The 22,896-nt window shown below is 38.9% G+C and overlaps 1 protein-coding gene across 1 annotated transcript in view; it reads left to right on the top strand.

The window, feature by feature from the left end:
* The window catches only part of LOC126236136 (cyclin-dependent kinase 2-interacting protein-like), a 106,534-nt gene that overhangs the window by 44,758 nt on the left and 38,880 nt on the right, over positions 1-22,896 (top strand). The window contains exon 4 of the mRNA XM_049945217.1: positions 17,944-18,064. Within this exon, the coding sequence (XP_049801174.1) occupies positions 17,944-18,064 (121 nt within the window). The remainder of the gene's footprint in view (positions 1-17,943; positions 18,065-22,896) is intronic.

The following is a 22,896-nucleotide window of genomic DNA, read 5'->3' as shown; positions in this document are numbered from 1 at the left end:
AATCTGCAGCTGGCTGCACCCCACACGCTCGATAGCTGCCGGAAGAGCCTCTTCCACATCCCGGACAAGGCCCCCCGGCAAGCACACCGAGTGAATAATGGACTTCTTCCCTGCCCTAGCAGCTATGTTCCTGAGGGACTTCATGACCCGCGTAACAATGGAGCTCCCAATAACTAACAAACTCCTACCCCCACATGCCTGTCCGGACCTTGCTGAAGGAGTGGCCCCTATCCTGGCAGAGGTGCATTGTGATCCGACTCAGCCCCCCCCCCCCCCACCCCTCCAGCATCAGATAGCACACTAAATCTATTAGCAAAGTGCATGGGATTTGGCAGTAGCCTGCGTCCCCTTTGCAGCCTTCGCCTTGAGGCCCAAGACCTCAACACAGTCTGCCACCCACACTGAGGTGAGAGTGGGCCGGCCGGCTAGTTCGCACCTGAGATCGGCTCAGTGACAGAGAGCTGTGACATCCCCCCCTGCACATCTAGTACAGCAGAGGCTGCCCCAGGCACCCCATCCCCGCCGCACCTCAAGGTGGCCCTCTGGAGCTTCCAGCTGCGTTTGGTCTGTGGCCAACTCCTCCTCCACCTGCACACAACAGACACAGTCCCTATCCATCTAGCTAATAACTGGATTTACAATTAAAAAAAACTTAAGGAAACCTACTGCCACTCAAGGTTAACAGCTACACTCTAGTTGGCAGAAAGGACACTCAATAATGAAAATAAAAATTTATGGTAGAAGCGAGATCTGGTGCTTATTTTCCTGCTAGGGGCTATTTAGTAAATAGTAAAGAATAAGACAATGACCTACAGTAAACTGCGAGGGGCTATCTAGTGAATATGATAAACAAATTAAACAGTGACCTACGGTAAGCTGCACCTACTGATTATGCCTCGTATTTGTAATTTAAACAAGCATTTACGTACACGCGAAAGTGACCTAATAAAACTATAAAAACTGCTACCTTAAACGTATCGAGTTTAAATGACACTAATAAATGTAAACACTGGGTATTGTACACTGACAGATGCAGGTACAAAACGTAACCTTAAGCTAACAATAAGAGTTCATAATGTAAAGCACAAATATGAATTCCACTTTATAGGAACCAATGGGCTTACAGTACACTATCACTAAAGCCTACAACAAGCTAAGGAATTTAAGCAGACGGTGAGGTGAGTTTTAGCTTTCTGCTAACCGAACCGTATGTAAGAAGGGCTCAGAAGTTGTATTGTAACACTGATTTACTCCGATGTTGTAGTCTAATACTGATTTACCATATATTTTACATTTGCTTAACTATTAACGGCCGCGGGTTGCGCTAGTCAAACGTATACAAGTGAGGTTAGAAATCACTGTCAGTATCACTGTTCCTAATAAAACGTATAAAAACTGCTACTTTCAATGTATCGAGTCTAAATGACACTAATAAATGTGAATACTGAGCATTGTACACTAACTTAAACTGATTAACCCTCATATTGATAATTTACGTTCACACGAAAAATAACCTAATAAAACGTATAAAAACTGCTACCTTCAGTGTATCGAGCCTAAATGACACTAGTAATCGCAAATACTGAGTATTTTGCACTGAATTAATTTGTAATCCCGCATATTTAAAGTCAGTTAAGAATGTAAACAAACGTTTGCGTACACCTGGAGCTGTCTTAAATAAAAATTTTGCTTATCTTATTCAGGCGCAAATAAAAACTGAAACCTTTAATTTATCACGTATAACTGACACTAATTCATGTAAATTCTATAGAATAGACAGCAAAAACGATTAATTACTAGCTAAATTACTTATCTTGTAAAACAGCAAGGAAAAAGCGCTAGTAGCCGGCATCAGGGCTCTACTTCAGTAAGTAGAGGATTATTGTGCTTTTTTCCTTAGATTTCTTAGATGACAATCGCTGTTGATGCAATCCAGGACTTCTCCTCGTCCTTATGCTGGATGATAAATATGTCTTCCATATCCTCCTCCTTCTTCTTCTTCTTTTTCCTACCCTTTACCCTGTATCTTCACTGGATCAGCATGTTAATGTATGGATTTGACTATAGAGTGTGTCCGCATACCCTTCCTGTTGCACGCCTTGCCTCAGCCTTCCACCTGGGATTGAAGTTATGTACCGCATCTTTCTGTGTCTAGTGCTATCCCATGTAGAAAAAAGTGAATGTTTTGGAAATGTTTGCAAATTGTGTAACAGAGGTGGGACATGGGTACCAGCCCGGTATTCACCATTTGGTTGTGGGAAACCACCTAAAAACCCATTTTAGGCTCGCTGGCACATCGGCTTTTGACATTAATCCTCCAAGCATATTCAATCTGGGGCCAGCATACCTCCCTAAGTCCCAGAAGCAGCGTGCTAACACATGCAGCTATGCGGTTGGGTTTATATTGTCCGTATAGTCTTCAAAATAACATGCAGTTTTTTTTTCTGTATTCAAGATAACAAACACTAGTTACATACTCGGAGTTCAGAATAAGAATTGACTGATTGTTTTACAGAGATTGTATACATTGCTTTCAAATTGATTATATAATGGTAAGGGAGAGAATTTTTAGCCAGGTTTTAAATTGTAAAACATTTCCAGGGGCAGATTTGGATTCTGATCACAATTTAATGGTTATGAACTGTAGATTAAAACTGAAGAATTTGGAAAAAGGTAGAAATTAAGCAGACAAGACCTGGATATGTTGAAAGAAACAGCCATACAGGGCATTAGGAAAGGAATACAGTAGAAGAGATGAAATAATGAAGGCAGCAGAGTATCAACAAGTAAAACGACAAGACCTAGTAGAAATCCTTGGATTACACTAGAGACATTGAATTTAATTGATAAAAGGAGAAAATGTAAAAATGCAGCAAATGAAGCAGGCAAAAGGGAATACACCAAAAAATGAGGTTGACAGGAAGTGTGAAATGGCTAGGCAGGAATGGCTGAGGACAAATGTAAGGATGTAGAAGCAGATTTCAGTAGGGAAAAAATAGATACTACCCACAGGAAACTTAGAGGCCTGTGATGAAAAGAGAAGCAGTTGTGTGAATATCAAGAGCTCGTATGGAAAACCAGTAAGCAGAAGGGAAAGCTGAAAGGTGGGACAGGTATATAGATGGTTGCCCACTGAGCTAGCTGTGCGGTCTAAAGCACTGCTTCCTGAGTGGGAAAGGGTGCCGGTGCCCGGTGGATTAGTGTCGAGGGTCTGGTGTTCCGGCCAGCCTGTGAATGGTTTTTAATGTGGTTTTGCATATGCCTCAGCGATTACGGGCTGATTCCCCTTATTCAGCCTCAGTTACATTATGTCAGCGATTGCTGCGCAAACACTGTCTCCATGTGCACATACACCATCATTACTCTACCACGTAAACATTGGGGTTACACTCGTCTGGAATGAGACATTCCCGGAGGGGGGCTCCACTGGGGGTCGAACCTCACAATAACCCTGGGTTCAGTGTGAGGCAGTGGTGGGGTGAGTGGGCTGCTGTAGCCTGTTGTGGGGTTGTGTACTACTGAGGGCTGTGGCAGGGATGTAGCTTCTCCATCACTTCTACATCCCCAGTTCAATATGTACATACATATAGAGGGTCTGTCCAAGGGAGATAAACTTGAAGGCAATATTATAGAAAAGGAAGTGGATGTAGATGAAGATGAGATAGGAGATACAATACTGCAACAAGAATTTGACAGAGCTCTGAAAGATTTGAGTCGAAACTGGCTCCAGGAGTACACAATATTCTGTCAGAATTACTAATAGCCTTAGGAGAGCTACCCCTGACAAAACTTTTCCATCTGGTGTGCAAGATGCATGAGTCAGGTGAAATACTCTTGAGACTTCAAGAAGAATACAGTAATCCCAATTCCAAAGAAAGCAGGTGCTGACACGTGAATATTATGGATTGTCCATTTAAGAAGTCATGGTTGCAAAATACTAACACGAATTCTTGGCAGAAGAATGGAAAAACTGATAGAAGCTGACCTGAAACCACATGGCAGTTATAAGTGTCGAGGGGCATGAAAGGAAAGGAGCACCTGAGAGGGAGTGAGACAGGGTCGTAGCAGTAAAAGAAACCAAAGAAAAATTTGGAGTAGAAATTAAAAGTTGAGGGAAAAGAAATAAAATCTTTGAGGTTTATTGTTGACATCGTAATTCTGTCAGAGACAGCAGAGAACTTGAAAAAGCAGTTGAACGGAATGGATAGTGGCTTGAAAGGTGGGTATAAGATGAACATCAACAAAAGAAAAACAAGGATAATGAAATTTAGTCGAATTAAATCAGACGATGCTAAGGGAATCAGATTAGGAAATGAGACTCTTATAGTAGTAGATGAGTTTTGCTATTTGGGCAGAATAATTAATGATTTCCAAAGTAGAGAGGATATACAATGTAGTCTGGCAATGCCAAGAAAAGTATTTCTGAAGAAGAGAACTTTGTTAACAATGGACATAGATTTAAGCGTAGCCATGTATGGAAATTAAACATGGGTGATAAACAGTTCAGACAAAAAGAGAATAGAAACTTTCAAAATATATTGCTACAGAAGAATATTGAAGATTAGATGAGTAGATCGTGTAACTAATGAGAGGATACGGAATATAATTGGGGAGACAAGAAATTTGTGGCACAACTTGACCAAAAGAAAGGATCAGTTGATAGGGCACATTGTGAGACATCAAGGGATCACAACTTACTACTGGAGCAAAGTGTAGGAGATAAAAATTGTAGAGGGAGACGAAGAGATGAATACAGTAAGCAGATTCAGTAGGATATAGAATGTAGTAGTTGCGGAGATGAATAAGCTCCAGTCTTTGGTCTGAAGACTGCAAAAACAACTTACCTTGCTTTCTTTGGTCACTGATTCTTGGGATGACACTCTACATCAACATAGGCTGCTGAGCTTGCACATCACATCTGTGCATATACTTCCTCTCACTAAGTAACTGCAATTCGCATCCCATCTTGAGGATGTGCTTTGTCCCTAACATGGCTTGCCACATGAAAATAAAAAGAACAAACCAATACAATACCTTGACATTCAACACCTTATGTTATAACTTTGTTTTAGCTGCAAGTATCATTCATCTGTGAAACATGCATAGGGACACAACACTTTTCTGGAGTTATGTAGAATCACGTTTTCCAAACTGGCAAAGCATCACACAGTCTCACTGAAGGAGAATTTATAAAGATGTGAAGAGTTTCAAGCAACTAGTCCCTCTTGTTCAACTGTTCAGTGCAGAATTCAAGAAACAGCCAATAGTGTTTCAGATAAGGTAATGATTCTTGCAAAAAATTTATTGTATTTTCTTTGATGATGGATGAACACACAGACATTTCTGATTCTGCTCAGTTGCCAGTTTACATTCACAGAGTAGCTTATCATTGCATTCATTATAGAATTGCTACTGTCTTTGATTCCAGTGGCAGACACTACAGTAGGGACTGATGTGCAAGTGAGTATTGACAGTAGGGGTCTGCAGTGGAAGAATCTCACTTTCATGGCTACAGATGGTGCAGCTGCTGTGCTTGACCAAAAAATCAATTTCTTGGCACTTTTATAGTAGATACTGAAATTGTTTCCTATGTCACATCACAGTTTTGCGATAAACTACTTTCTCAAACAGCATTTCTGTGTGTGAACATGAGGAAAGCAATGAGTGTGGTGACTCGAGCAGCAAATTCCATCCACAATCACGCTCTCAAACATCACCAGTTCAGAGCCTTTTTGGAAGACTTGAAAAGTAGTTATGGGGTCATGCCATATCACAATGACAAGTGCAGGTTGATCTGAGATATACCGAGCGAGGTGGCGCAGTGGTTAGACACTGGACTCGCATTCGGGAGGACGATGGTTCAATCCCGCATCCGGCCATCCTGATTTAGGTTTTCCGTGATTTCCCTAAATCACTCCAGGCAAATGCCGGGATGGTTCCTCTGAAAGGGCACGGCCGACTTCCTTCCCCATCCTTCCCTAATCCGATGAGACCAATGACCACACTGTCTGGTCTCCTTCCACAAAACTGACCAACCAACCTTGATCTGAGATAAGTCCTTGAGAGATTTTTTGAGCTTTGGAGAGAAATAGGTATATTTATGAGCATGTGTGGTAAGCCTGTCGCAGAACTGAAAAACAAATGGTAGATAACAAATTTGTCGTCCTCCTGTGACACTACGCTTGTATAAATGTCTTGAATTGTTTGTACATGACATTGGGAGTTCCAGGCACGTTTCAGTGTCATATGGCAGTTATTGCTGTATCCATGCAGATGATGAATAATAGTGGTGATAGGGAGGAGCCCTGACAGACCTCAGCAGTGATATCAAAAGGCAGAGAAATTCCAGCTACACTCTAGATGCAATACAGAAGCCTTGCTCAGCTTACATAAGTCTCTAGAACTCAAATGACAATACGTAATAGCTCCATATGATGTAAAATTTATATATCGTATGTAATATTATTGTTTGTTATCACAGTTACCTCATTTCGAAATCTTAGCTTCCATTATACTGCAGATGCTGTAAAGAACAACAACAACAACTACTACTACTACTACTACTACTACTACTGATGACTCTGCCTTATTTTCAAGTATGTTATACAAGGAGACCTGGCTTGGATTTAAAGGATGTTTTTAAAACAAGTTCAAGTAATACTCAACAAAAAGCTGGTAATCAAAGACAAAACTGAAACAACTAACAGCTGTGAGTGATAGCTAACTGGAAAAAGTGTGTATACTCTGAAATTAAATCTTTCAGTGAAATTTAAGAAAATCGGATTTCCCTCAATTTCCTGTATGACATAATAAATATAACAACCTCAAATAGAACTTCTAAGGAGTACACCCCACTATTTTATTTTACATATTTCCAATGTGCCAAATAATATCAAATTAAAATTAGGAATGCAATAAGCGAACAAAGCATAATGAAATGAAGTAGTAAGAAAGAACGACAACGTGAAGAATTTGTATTTAAGATATGGTTTCACTTCAGTTAATCCTGATGTTCTGTGAGACGTGTACTCAAGGAAGCATAACTAATTGGGATGTTTAGTTGGCCCACCATGTTTCAAACCTTTTTCTTAGTCCTTTAAAGCTCAGAATAAGCAGCAGTAAGTAGAATTTATAAGCTGTTCCTCCATTAACTCACAATTCATTCATTCACCTTGTTCCAAAGATCCTATCATGAAGGTGAGCCTTCAGGGATGTGAAATAGGTAGAGATTTATAGTAACAAGAAAGAAGCAGCTTTTATAAACTAAATATTGAGCAAGGGAAATGTAACTGTCTGTATGCACTCTAATCTCATCTTTTTCCCATGATACGTACATGAGATAACATATTTTGACAGCATAATGGTACACATGTTCTAGAAATTTGCTCAACCAGATTTTATGAGAATGATGTTGTCTTTCTTCTAAGTTACACATTTAAGTTTCTGTGAGTGTGTTTGTTATACTTTTGTATGACCTGTTGTTATTCCAGCACTATGTCATTGAATTATTTTGACCTATATTGTCGTGCCTATTGGATTTAAAGCTCCGGAAAAATAACTGGTGGCACTGGCATCTATTTTGTATTGATTATTGGTATTACCCCTAAATATTCGTGCAGTGTAACATGTTCAAGATGTTCTTTTATCCTTTTTATAAACAGTGTTACCTGCATTCTTTTGAAGTCATGAGGAACTATTTGCTAAGCAAAAGATTCTTGTTAAATATAAGCTACAGAAGAGACTATTTCTGTGGCATATTTGATGTAAAATTCAGTTGGAATTCTGCCAGAACCTGGTGCCTAGTTCATTTGGTCCATGTTATCTGATATTACACAGTGTGTTACTAATGTTGGACAAAATATGTTAATATAAGCATTGGATAGATTATAGTTTGCAATACATAAATCGGGTTTGTGTAAGATTTACTTCACTGAATGGTTCATGTATTGCACTTAATCCTAACTGGCACATTTATTGTTCTAGGTATTCTTTTGTAGAGGAAAAACAATAACACAGCAAATAATACTTCATGTTCTTATCCAAGCTGCAGTTTAAAACTTTTTTCAACTTTTGAGCGCAATTGTTCTGTGTTTGCAAATCTGAGCTAAATGTTCTCAGTTCATCTTTTAATTATCTGTTAGTGAGTGTCCATCATTGTGATGAAACACAAATACTTTTCTGTCTGTCTTGACGACCTATTGTGCTTTTGGTGTCCATTTTTCCTGTGATACCATCATGATCACTAATCTGCCTTTCATTGGTGACATTTGCACAAAGATTGTAACTAGAAGGCCTAGAATATTTTTCATATTGGTTGTTGGGCTCACTGTCAGACTAAGTTTTAAAGATTACTTCGCAAGACTGTTTGTGCTTAAGACCAACTACTACTGAATCCTTGGTGTATTCCATGCTATTGAGTTTAGGCTATTTTTGAATTACTCTGCCTCTGATGTGTCTGAATCTGGTAGTCAGTAGAAACACCTGATTATTAAGTTCTCCAACCATGGTAACGGTTGTCCATATTAGTTCACAATTAATCAAACAATGGAAAATCCAGGATGGAATGTAGCAATCACAGTTAGCTTCATTTTGGACCTCACTAGGCCTAATGTTTCTGCTTATCACTATAAACACTCCTTCTCCTGGAAAGTATAATGTATCTTTCCATTATACATTCAATGTGTTGTAGAAAATTTCTGTGCACTCTACTTTGAGTTGTGATCAACTCTTAGTTCATACACCATGTGATCAAAAGTATCCGGACACCTGGCTGAGAACGACTTACAAGTTCGTGGCACCCTCCATCGGTAATGCTGGAATCCAATATGGTGTTGGCCCACCCTTAGCCTTGATGACTGCTTCCACTCCTGCAGGTATATATTCAATCAGGTGCTGGAAGGTTTCTTGGGAAACGGCAGCCAGCCCATTCTTCATGGTGTGCTGCACTGAGGGGAGGTATCAATATCAGTCGGTGAGGCCTGGAATGAAGTCGGTGTTCCAAAACATCCCAAAGGTGTTCTGCGGGATTCAGGTCACGACTCAGTGCAGGCCAGTTCATCACAGAGATGGTATTGTCATGTAACCACTCCACCAGAGGCCGTGCATTATGAACAGGTGCTCGATTGTGTTGAAAGATGCAATCGCCATCCCCGAATTGCTCTTCAACAGTGGGAAGCAAGGTGCTTAAAACATCAGTGTAGGGCTGTGCTGTGATAGTGCCATGCAAAACAACAAGGGGTGCAAGCCCCTTCCTTGAAAAACACGACTACACCATAACACCACAGCCTCCGAATTTTACTGTTGGCACTATACACGTTGGCAGATGATGTTCACCGGGAATTCCAGCATTTACCGACGTGATGTGTGGCTTATGAGCAGCCGCTCAACCATGAAATCCAAGTTCTCTCTCCCTCCCACCTAACTGTCATAATACTTGCAGTGGATCCTGATGCAGTTTGGAATTCCTGTGTGATGGTGTGGATAGAAGTCTGTCTATTAAACATTAAGACCCTCTTCAACTGTCGGCAGTCTCAGTCGACAGATGAGGTTGGCCTATACGCTTTTGTGCTGTATGTGTCCCTTCATGTTTCGACTTCACTATCATATCGGAAACAGTGGACCTTAGAATGTTTAGGAGTGTGGTAATCTCGCATACAGATCTATGACAAGTGAACGCCGAATCACCTGACCACATTCGAAGTCCATGAGTTCTGCGGAGTGCCCCATTCTGTTCTCTCATGATGTCTAATGACTGTTGAGGTTGCTGATGTGGAGTAACTGGCAGTAGGTGGCAGCACAATGCACCTAATATGAAAAACATATGTCTTTGGGGGTATCCGGATACTTCTGATCATATAGTGTACGTGAAGTAAGGGTGACTAATTTTTATGAATGATGTATGCTATGGGACTTAACTGTGTATGGCAGTTAACAACCAATATATTTAGATTCACATTGTCGGCTTTTGCTGTCTGTGATAATTGACTTATTCGGTATTAGTTTTTTACTGGTGACCTCAGAGTGTCATCTAACCTTAAAAATAATTGTGCATTCCACACACACTCTGGTACTTAAGTGGCTATTCCTGTTGTGTAACGTACACTTGACATATCCATTGTGACTTTACAGGGCTCTACTGTGTCATATAGATTAAGAATTCTGCGGCCGATCTTGTCAAACAAATGGTAAAGCCTTTAGTTTAGACGCTCTGTCTGGCTCCAAACCAGAAGGCTGTGGTCAGTCCTTGGAATGATAGTGCAGCTTGATAGCTGTGCAGAGACCTTACGATTGAGGCTGAGAATTCTTTTCAGAATGCAGGCAACAGATGTTGATGCTGACATAATCAGCATCTGACTGCAACCTATGCTCATAGTTGTTTCCTTGATGGGCTCTTGGGCAGCTGGTTGACAGTTCCCTTAGGATAAACACCAAGTGTAGGTTGGGTTCACTCTCCTTCCGTGACACTATTTTTCCTTATATGGGCCTTGATGAGCTTAACCTTGGAGCTGTGCCTACCGCTTTTCCCTCTGTGTGTGCCCTCAGCGCGACAGAGGAAAGATTGCTGTGTGTGTGGTGTGGTGAGGTTTGGTGTGGTGTGGTTTGGGGGTGTGTGGTTTGGGTGGGGGGGGGGGGTGGCATTGGTTCTGTCTCATTATGTGCAGGAGATAATATCTCAAACCAATTTATTATTAAATATATGCCCATTAGTCACATAAAACAGCTCCAGAATGGCAAACCTTCCACTAGCCACCATCAGGTGACCAATTGGTGCTCGATGGTGTTTTTTCTTTCCAGACCACATTGGCAGAAAGAGCTGTCTTCAAGGTTTGCAGCACATTAGCAGCTGGAGACTGCCCTGCTGCACTACTGCCAGCACGGTTCACAGAAGTCTTATGAGGCTAACCCTCAACGACCAACACAGGTTCCAGCTGTCCATAAACAGCAGACAACTTTTACATCAGAGCTTCACAACGACCACATTTCCTAGCCATTTCTGTATGTGAAAATGTTTCTGCCAAAGAGAAAAAAGTAGCAGAGAAAATAAGTTTAACACTGGATTGTGCTTACGTAGAGACTAATAAAAAAAAGGAGCAATGCACAAATTTCGGCTGCTGCTGTGGGAGTATGTAATGTTGATTGCATGGGATCTGAGGCACTACTGAAGCTATTCAATGGTTGTTGGTTGAAACTGAATCTGATGACAGTGGCACTAACAGCAGTGCTGAAGTACATTCTGTTTAATACAAAACCAAATACAGACAAAAAAGAAAAGATCACTACAGATAGCACACACCAAAAACTATTTGCGGTTTACTCCCAAAATGAAGCGCATGTAATGAGGTATGAAGCTTGACATGCATGTCTGTTAAAAGGAATCTGCCAGGGACAGCTAAATAGTCAATGAAGCACATGTGAAAAACTTAACTAAGAACATTGCACAAACTTGGGATACTGCTGCTGCTGTTGCTGCTGCAGCTGCTACCAGACAAGTGGTACCTTGTACTGGTAGCACAACAGCTGAGGCACAAGAAATTGTGAGATGTCATGAGGGTTGTGTCCACAAACTTAGAGCAAAAAGCGATGTTTGCAACAGAAATGACAATAATCTCATCTTTCTTTTTGAATCCAATCAGGGTTGTAATGCCACTATGGCAGGTGAAGAAATTGTAAACATTATGAGGACTAATGTTTGAACACTATTTTCCTGGAGCCTGTCATCTGTGAACACTTGTGTACCTTTTCTTCATTCACTGTTTTATTTTTATTTTGTGGTCTTTGTTTAACAAGTAACTAATTTGTTTTGCTAACTGACATGATTTCCGAAGATGTTTGGTATCTTTGCAAATTCCATAAGGCTATTATTAGACATAAGCAGTCCCTTCATTGCAGTATTACTGTACAGTATGTGTTTTCAATAAATAAGTAAAGTGAAAGAATCTGTTAATTGTGTTTACTTTTTTCCATTTGTAAAACAGATAGAATTTAGTCTTCTCCATAAATGCTGTTTAGATTTTTGGGAAGTACTTATAACTGATAGCAAACAACAAAATTTAATAGATGAGATAAGAGAGATATTTGCTCAAAGAATTTATCTCTAGTGACGGCATAGCCAGACAAAAATCTGAATAATGAAGATATGCAGAAAAGCTTAGAACTTTCAAATAGAGATCTAGAAACCTTTCAGTGAACTGTAATTTCGGAAATAATGGGCATTTGATGTGATAGATGTCTCTATACTTGGTGAAAAACTAGTATTTAGAGACAACTGTAGACTTCGTAAAATTAAATTCAACACGCAGAATGCTAAATCAACAAAAACAATCAATTTTTGACAGTATAATGTAATAGTATAGATGAAAAATCTGCACACCAAGCAGCAGAACACACAGATAAAAGGAGGTTATAATTAGCCAAGCTTTCACAGCTAGTTGCTCCTCCTTCAGCCAGAAAGGGTTGTTGAGGACTGCACCAGACGAGATTTGAAAACCTAAGATCTTAAAGGTGGAAGACAGGGTAATATGCAACACAGAGGTTACTGCTAAAACATCATGTATGAGTTAATAAGAGTGAAAAGCTAAGTGCAATGTATGTAACAGGGGTGGGATGGGGATGGTAAAAATAGATAGGTAAGAAAATGAAAGACGTAGTAAACTAAAATGGAGTGAAGAAAAGAGTAGTTACTGCCAAGAAATGCTGAGATGGAAGAAATTAACGTAAATTAAAACCATGGGGGTGGCGAGAACCAAGGACACGTTGTAGAACCAAGGACATGTAGCGCTACACAGGGGAAGAGCCATAGGATAGGGAGAAGCGTGCAGAAGGAGCATAGGGTCAGACAAGAATATTGCAGAGATTTGGAGGGCAATGAAAAGCTATTCTAGGTGTGGTCAGACAGTATGGACCTCATTTCCTCTTTATAGCAACACCATTCTTACCTCAGTCTTCACTGGATGTAATTACCCCCACCAGCTTACTTCAAAAGCAGATTTCCCAGGCCATCACATCCAATCCTGGTACTGCCGATCCCTCCAAAAAGCACCTTCGGAGCACACCACTGGTCACTCGTATTATCCTGGTCTGCAATGTATTAATCAGCTACTTCGACAAGGCCATGACTTCCTAAAATCATGCCCTGAAATGAGATACATTCTGTCTTAGATTTTACCTACCACACCTAGAATAGCTTTTTGTCATCCTCCCAATCTCCACAATATTCTTGTCAGATCCTATGCTGCTCCTGCACCCATCTCCCTACCCCCTGGCTCCTAATGCTGTGACTGCCCCTGCTGCAAGACTTGGCCTATGCGCCCTCCTACCACCACCTGTACCAGCCCTGTAACTGACAAAACATATACTACCAAAAAGGGAGTCATCTGTGAAATGACACATCATATATCATCTGTTAAGTAAACACTGTTCGGCCTTTTACATTGGCTTGACTACCACCAAATTATCAGTTAGGATGAATGGACATAGGCAGAGGGTACATACTGGCAACACACAATATCATGTTGCAGAGCATGCTATACAACATGACAGTTGCTACCTCGATGCCTTTTTCACCACATGCGCCATCTGGGTTCTTCCCCCAGACACCAGTTTCTCAGAACTCCACAGATGGGAACTAGTGCTACAACATGTCCTTGGTTGTCGCCACACATGTGGTTTTAATTTACATTAATTTCTTCCATCTCAGCATTTCTTGACAGTAACTACTCCTTTCTTCACTCCATTTTAGTTTCTGCATCTTTCATTTTCTTACCTATCTATTTTTACCATCCCCCCCCCCCCTCCTACCTCTGTTATGTACATTGCACTTAGCTTTTCACTTTTATTAACTTGTACATGATGTTTTAGCAGTAATCTCTGTCTTGCATATTACCTTGTCTTCCACCTTTAAGCTCCCAGTTTTCAAATCTCATCTGGTGCAGTCTCCAACAGTCACTATTTCCTTCTTATCCCATCCAATAAATGTCCCCTGATCTGCAGTTCCCGAAATTTACACCTTTCCCTGGACCTCTCCAGACCCTTTCCTTCATCCCTCTTCCTTCTCCTTCAATCTTTCTGGCTGAAGAAACAGCAACTGTCTCCGAATGCTTACCTAATTTTAACCTCCTATTAAGTGTGTGTTCTGCTGCCGCTTGGTGAGTTGATTTTTTATATATGCTATTACAGTACACTAAATTGGAGATAAATAGAAACAGAGAGAGGGAGGTCTAAATATGTAAAATTTTGTACACAAATGTACCTGCGACAGTATACAACCACAATTAAATGGAATCAATATTGATAACCCAAAAAAAGAATACAAATGAGAAAACAGCCATAATTTAATGTTTGTGATCATCTGGTAACTGGCTAGCAGAGCTAAAGAGTGGTATGGACATAAACCAGGAAGTTAGCAAATGACCAATTTCTTAAGCCAAGGATGCCTCATAAGCTTATTAATTATGATTCATGTAGGGAATATAAACCACAATATCTTGAACGCTGTCTGTGAATGCAAAGAAGCGCACTGCTCACCTGGCAGAGATTCAATTTTGGTGATTAAGAAACTCTTTACCACAGGATTGGCTGCTATGTTATCTGCGAGATTGATTTGTGACATTTGGGTACTCATTTGCTAAATGTTCACCGCGTAAAATCACTCTGAGACCAAGTAATAACTTCCCATCATTTTCTGCAATACTCACAAAGAGAGAGGTTCTTTGCACCCTCCTACCCTTCGGATGTTTCTGCAGAATGACGTATATAACTGAATGCTCCTATGCAAGATGGTCGCCACTTACAAACTGAGGAATGGTGAGCAGCACATTGTCACATACAAAGATTTATTTTCCTCAGCAATACATGATTTCAATACAGGATCAAACAATAAACACCAGATATTACAGCAAGCATATTATTGAAGATCCCAATACCACAACAGATAAATGCAGACTTTCCAAACAACAAATAAAAACAGTAGATCACATCACAAGCGGATATACAATAATAGCAAATACAGAATACACCAGAAGACATGACAATGTAGCAAAAATAATACATCAACAACTTGCCATACAACATAAAGTAATAAAACAACACGTTCCCACATACAAGTATGCACCACAAAATGTACTCGAGAATGATGAATACAAATTATACTGGAACAGAACCATTATAACAGATGAAACACCACCACGTAACAAACCTGACATCATACTCACCAATAAAAAGAAGAAATTAACACAACTAATCGAAATATCCATACCCAATACAACAAATATATAGAAGAAAACAGGAGAAAAAATTGAAAAATACATCCAACTGGCTGAGGAAGTCAAGGACATGTGGCATCAGGATAAAGTTGACATTATACCAATTATACTATCAACTACAGGAGTCATACCACACAATATCCACAGTACATCAACGGAATACAGCTACATCCAAACATATACATACAACTACAGAAATCTGTAATTATTGATACATGTTCAATGACCCGAAAGTTCCTAAATGCAATGTAACATATACCGTACAGTTAAAAGGAAGTCACGCTTGATCAAGGTCCGCGTCACTTTTCCATTTTTAACCAGACATAACATCTGAGAAAGGAAAGAAATAATAATAATAACAATAATAAAAATAAAAACTTAAGAGCGGAATCAAACCCACAACCTTGTATATACAATTCAGTCACTAACTCCACTACACTACCACAACTCTGTAGATTTGTGCTATTTTTATAATGGTACTATAACATGTTTCTCAAATGTATTAACAAGAAGGTGAAAACTTAGTGTTTTGGTATTTCATGTTAAAGGAGGAATTGAGGAAGTATTTACAAACCAAGCCAACATATACCAATTGGAAGTGGCCATAATGTTATGCACAGGAGTGTTCAAAGAAAGCAACTGTACCCTGGGATTTGAAATAAGAAATACATGGTGTAAACATTTAGCATACTCATCACAGAAACCATTGCTGCCTGTTAATGCTTTAGAACATCTTAAAAGTTCCATTAGTGGCCATGTAAAATAATGTGTAATACGTAATTAGGGTCTACTTCCAGTGGCATAACACCATACCCGAACATGTGCTATGCCCACTGACTATTCTTAGTGTATGTGTTTCTTTACATCAGGATCATTCTTAACAATGAATAGGATATAGTGTGCTATAAAATGCTAGGTGCCACTGGATTCTGTTCTAGATCTGTTGCTTTTTGTAACCTGCAGCAGTGATCTTGATCTAAACATGATGAAGGCCTCCGAAAAAAATTACTTTCAGCAGATGGCCTATGTGTCATTGTGATGTCATGAAAAATCATATGACTCCTTTAGCAAATGTAACAGTGGTTAACATCTCCTTGTTGCTTACAGCAAACATATTGGTTTATAGCTGCAACAAAATCCCATGTATGCGACTGTAAGTCTTCCCAGATTTTCAGGTGGATGATCTGCCTGACTGGCAAATATTTTAACATACCTCACCAACTTCATCACGTGCTACTAATGTACTGAATTGTGGCGGGAACTGTTATTCCCTTTATACTTACCCTTCACACACTCTCCTTCCCCTTCCAACTCCCCTGCCCCTCTTGTGGTCCATCTGGCATGAACCCATCATGCCATACACTCCCCTGCTTGTGACTGTGTGCAGCTAGTTTACGTGATGGTATAAGGTTGTGAAACAAAACTGTGGACACAGTGACACCAGTGCACGCTTCAGTTTTGTTGTTTTGTGAATGCCTGAGCCATCTCTGAAGTGAAACTTTTGGCAGCTGCACAAGTAGTTGCATAGCTAATACTTGTCTGCATGAAATCATTATATAAGGAAAGGAATAAATTCATAAGTTGATAAAATAGCGACATCAGCCCATTGCTCAGCGAACTTGCTGCATAAATTTGTGGGAGACTCGAAAAGTTATTATAATCATCTGAGAGAACATCACCAGAACAGTTCACATTTCTTCTTAATAGAGATAATGACGTGACAAGGAAGAAATATACTATAATACATTAAGCATCGTTTCCAGACCTAAGTATTCTGATCACATTGCATTTTTCGTCAAATTGAGATTAATATTAATCTCTACAATAGATGTTGCTGGTTCCATGGACAGATATTTTATTTGCTTGTATTTTTCATAATCCATTTGTGGGTGTGTTTCTAATGGAATGAATTTTCCTCTTCAGTTCAGATACCATCAGTTCATCCATATTCAAGTTGTGTAGGAGTGCCACAAGTGCAGTAACATGTCACTGCTTATTTTTGTAGTCAACAGCATTGAAATCCTATACATAGCATAGTTGTCCAAGGAGCAGATGATCTGCTTCATTTGTTACTTCTTGTTTAGCTTTGTTGATACACTACTAGCACAACACCTAATCTCAGACCATGCACAACTACTAATTTCATATTGCCAAAGGTGGAACAAACTGAAATTGTTAACATTCACCAGTGACTTGGGCAACTGCATGCCATGCATGCATAGTGCCCGGTATTGAAGTTTCATAATGTGGTTTTGCAACCTATTGTAGTCTTGTAAACTGCACTTAATTCTGCCAGCCCTGTATGTTTACTCCTACAAGGTGTTTGTGGTTAATAATATGGATCCATTCCAAAGAAACTGTGGCATTCACCCCATAAACGCTTGAGTGTAGAAACTATTTTTATTTATACGACAATTTGCTGTTCATTTTATTGAAATCTGGTCAATATTTAGGTTCCATTTTGAATAAGCTTCAAATAGAACAAAATTTTGAGTGATGAATTCCAAATTTTCAAATCTAAGTTGAATGGCTTTCTTGTGGCACACACATTTTATTGTTTAAATTTATTTGTGTACACCATGGAAAACATTTTGTCATATTTAATTCTTTCTTTTTTGTATCACTATTCTGTGAATTTAAAGGAGAAAGAGTAATAATAATACATTCCTGTTTTTGGTTTCAGGATGCAACTTTGACTGGAATGAGAGAGGTGGCACAGAAGATGGATGCTGTTGTTAGCCTGGAGAAATTGCATAACGAAGATAATACTCCATTGTTCTTGACATGGGATGCTGATAAGTTTGGTAGGATCACAATTAAGTAGCTCATAGATAAAACATTTACACAAATGGTACTAGTAGTTTTGCAGTGAAAGGTGTACAGATCATACTGTTGTATACTACAGCTAAACTACTATCAAAGTTGCCATACCTATAGAGGAAACAAGCTATACATTCAGAAGAGAATTAAAAACCAACTTAAAATACATCACACAATCAGTGAAAGATGTAAAATGTATTTATTGGAGTAAACTGACATTTTCTCTAATAATGCTAAAAGCAACAGTGATATGCTAGGAAAAAGATGTTAAGTACAACTGTAAATGTTTACAGAAATTGCTGCATAATTTTGAGATCTATTCGAGTGAAAGAATATCATATCAGTAATATCAAAGTATTTACAGTGAACCAAGTTGCAAAAACAAAGTGTCCAGTGAAGGAGTTTCAGGTTTCAAAATTAAATATCTCGAAAACTAATGTTGATAGACAAGTGCAATGTTTATTGCGAAAGCTGTAAGAATTTTGTACAATAGATACACAGAAGTTTTGAAATAGTTCAAAAATCTGTTAAGAGATGGTGCTGCAATCACAACATGTAGTGCCTGCTATTAGTGCACTGCAGCTCAGAGGGATCAGGTCCACCGTTGAAATGTGAAAGGAGGTTAGTGTACCAAAGAAAGAGATTGAAATCGTGTATTCCATTGAACAACATGTTTTTCTGGTACTAGAATACCACAGGTTACAACACGGTTCTATGGCAACAAGGCACAGTTTTCAAGAATGATTTTATGTTCCAAATGGACCCAAGTGAATACCATGCACAAGTCCTTCACCAAATTCCAACAAACATGTAGCATGACTGATGATCTAGCGTGGAATGTTAGACGCTGGCAAACTGTAGTTACTCCTGAAAGTGTCATCACAGTTTTTATAATTATTCAGCAAAATCCAAAGAAATACGTCTGTAAAATGGCTGCAGAGACTGGTCTGAAGCAGCATACAGAAAATGCTGAGACAGAGCCTACATGTTTCCATTCAAAATCCAAAGCCACCACATGGGCTGTGTTACAGAGGGCAGACTTTGCAAACCAGGGTCTCACAATGATTGATAATGGAGGATTTTATGTTGGCTGGATCTGGTTCACAGGTGAAGCATACTTACACCTGAAGGAGTTGTGAATACACAAAACTGGCAATTTTGAGATTCCAAAGATCTCCACTTATGTGAAGTGAAACCACAGTAGTCTCCCAAAGTTATTGTTTGGGTTTCTGTATGCATCAGAGGCATTATTAGTCCTCTTTTCATGTGAGAAATGACCACTACTGAATGTTACATTGCAATTTTGGAACAATTTGTCACCACACAGCTAGTGTTGGAGGACTGACGAGGCACTGAGTGGTTCATGCAAGATGGGGGCCAGACTACATCACACACAACAGATGTTTTGCTTTCGTGATGAATACTTCAGGACAAGAGTCAGTGGATTGGATTATTGCAAATTCACTGGGGCAGGGATGAATTGGCCTCCATATTCACCTGATCTGACTCCTTTGCCTATCTTTTGTTTGGCACATTGAAAGACATTGTTTACCAGAATTCTCACCACACTAGACAAGCTTGAGTTAGTGATCTATGCAACATCTAAATCCATTTCCATTGGGACACTACAGGATGTGATGGAAAATTTTATTGTTCATTTGCACCACCTTTGTACTGTGTGTGGTTCACATTTCGGAGATTGTGATATGATTGGAAAGACTGCTCACAGAGAACAAGTTTTATTATACATGCTGATTTTGTTGTGTTGCCAACCACAAGAACATATACCATGTACTTTGGCCATTTTATGAACAGCTACCATGTTTAAACTGCAATTTGGCTGACTTCATTTGTAGTTGGAAGTGAATTGAATTTAAACATGGACAAATCTACGCCACTAGTATACAAGAATAACACACAAAAGAATGGAAAAGAAAACAGTAGCCATTAGATGATGATCAGTTTGGCTTCAGGAAAGGTAAAGACATAAGAGAGGCAGTTCTCTAGTTGTCTTTGATAACTGAAGCAAGGTTGAAGAAAAATCAAGAGAGACTCATAGCTTCATTGACCTTGACAAAGCATGGACAGTGTAAAAGGCTGTAAGTCATTTGAAATTTTGAGAAAAACAGGAGTAAACTATAAGGAAAAATAGGTAATATATAATATGTCAAAGAACCAATGGGGAACAATAAGACTAGAAGACAAAGAACAAAGTGCTTGGATTGAAAAGTATGTCTTTTGCCCCCTACTGTTCAGTACACACATCAAAGAAGAAATAACAAGAAAAAAAGAAAATTTTTAAGGTGAGGTTAATATTCATAGTGTTAGGATATTGATGGTAGATGCAGGGATGACACTACTATCCTCAGTGAATGTCACAAAGAATTAAAGGATCTGTTGGATGGAATAAACAGTCTTATGAGTACACAGTATGCACTGAGAGTAAACTGGAAAAAGACAAAAGGTAATGAGATGTAGCAGAAATAAGAATAGTGAGAAACTTAATATTAAAATGGAGGATCAGGTAGTAGAAGCAGTAAGGAATCCTGCTACATTAGAAACAAATTTCCCAAGATGGACGAAGCAACGAGGACATACAAAGCAGACTAACAGAGGCAAAGAGGACATTCGTTGCCAAGAAGAGGTTATTAATATCAAACATTGGCCTTAACTGGAGGAAGAAATTTCTGAAGATGTACATTTGGTGCACAGTATTGTATAGTTCTGAATAATGAATAATGGGTAGTGGAAAACAGAAAAAATCTAAGCATTTGAGATGTGTTGCTAAAGAAGAATGTTCGAAATCAGATGGATAGATAAGATAGGGAATGAGGGTGTTCTCCGCAGAATCAGTGATGGAAGAAACATACAGAAAACACTGACAACAATAAGGGACAGGGTGATAGAACACATGTTACGGCATTGGGGCATAATCTCTGTGGCACTAGAGGGAACTGTAGAGGGTGAAAGCTGTAGGGGAAAACAAAGTTCTGAACACATCCAACAAATAATTGAGTATGTGTGGTGCAAGTTCTACTCTAAGATGAAGAGGTTAGCACAGGAGAGGAATTCATGCCAGGCTGCATCAAATCAATCGGAAGACTGATGACTCAAAAACAATTGGGTATGGTGGAAGCGAAAGAGTGTGTGTCAGCCGCAGGTTCTAAGCAGCAACTGAGAGCACTATGGGCAGACGACATGTTTGGAAGCAATAAACTAAGGAATATTGTCAAATTGTCTCTCATGGATGTGAAATTTGCTACGTATTAAGAAAAAAAGCTATTCTCATGTCCCAGCATAATTAGAACCTTGAAAATCATAACATATTTGGAAGAAATAACCAAATGTTCTGACAACCAGGATTATAAATTTTATTGATGCCCGTTTCACTCGCAGCAATTTAAGCTGTGCTATTAGGTACTACTCAAACCTCCAACTCAGAAATCTCAACTTATTTGGAATAAACAGCTAAATATTTGTGACAGACGAGATTATAAATTACATTGCTGCTTGAGTATAGAAAAACAATGTGGTTGTAATAATTATTAAACTTTAGTTAATTGAGACAGTGCAGGTAGAAAACTATTTACTGTATGGATACCCAACTTTATAGGACTGATGATCAGACTATGTGCTACATGATTTGCGTTTTTAGTTGTGTTACTGCCACGACTTGCCATTAGGCACAGGTACGGCTATGGCGCCAATAGAGGTGCTCTTTGATCCCAACTCTGTGGAAGAGAGGTGGTTAAGCCTCAACTGTTTTGATGCACAATGTAGTTTCACCACACATTGCGGGTGAGGTTACTCTGTTATTCTGCAACACATTTGGATAAAACCAAATCATGTGAAAATTAAAATGTGTTTCTTTCAATCGTTCGTTATTTCTCATCCCTTACAAATGTTTCCACAAAGTTTCATTGCTCTAAGCTCACTCATTTTTCATGGGGTACCTCTCAAGTATATATTTTTTTATTTTATTTATTTATTTTTCGATTATTCCCATTTAAGAGAGCGTTTGAACTTGAATTCCTTTATGATGATTGTTTATGTATATTATTATTATGTATATTATTATTATTGTTACCTTCTTTCGTTTCTCAGACCTTAGGTCTGGTTAAAAATGGAAAGTGACGCGGACCTTGATCAAGCGTGACTTCCTTTTAACTGTACGGTATATGTTACATTGCATTTAGGAACTTTCGGGTCATTGAACATGTATCAATAATTACAGATTTTTGTAGTTGTATATATATGTTTGGATGTAGCTGTATTGCATTGATGTACTGGTGGATATTGTGTGGTATGACTTCTGTAGTTGATAGTATAATTGATATAATGTCAACTTTATCCTGATGCCACATTTCCTTGACTTCCTCAGCCAGTTGGATGTATTTTTCAATTTTTTCTCCTGTTTTCTTTTGTATATTTGTTGTATTGGGTATGGATATTTCGATTAGTTGTGTTAATTTCTTCTTTTTATTGGTGAGTATGATGTCAGGTTTGTTATGTGGTGTTGTTTTATCTGTTATAATGGTTCTGTTCCAGTATAATTTGTATTCATCATTCTCCAGTACATTTTGTGGTGCATACTTGTATGTGGGAACGTGTTGTTTTATAAGTTTATGTTGTAAGGCAAGCTGTTGATGTATTATTTTTGCTACATTGTCATGTCTTCTGGGGTATTCTGTATTTGCTAGTATTGTACATCCGCTTGTGATGTGATCTACTGTTTCTATTTGTTGTTTGGAAAGTCTGCATTTATCTGTTGTGGTATTGTGATCTTTAATAATATGCTTGCTGTAATATCTGGTGT

Source organism: Schistocerca nitens, chromosome 2 (assembly GCF_023898315.1).
Source record: "Schistocerca nitens isolate TAMUIC-IGC-003100 chromosome 2, iqSchNite1.1, whole genome shotgun sequence".
Lineage (NCBI taxonomy): Eukaryota > Metazoa > Arthropoda > Insecta > Orthoptera > Acrididae > Schistocerca > Schistocerca nitens.
This window is presented reverse-complemented; position numbering and strand designations above follow the sequence as displayed.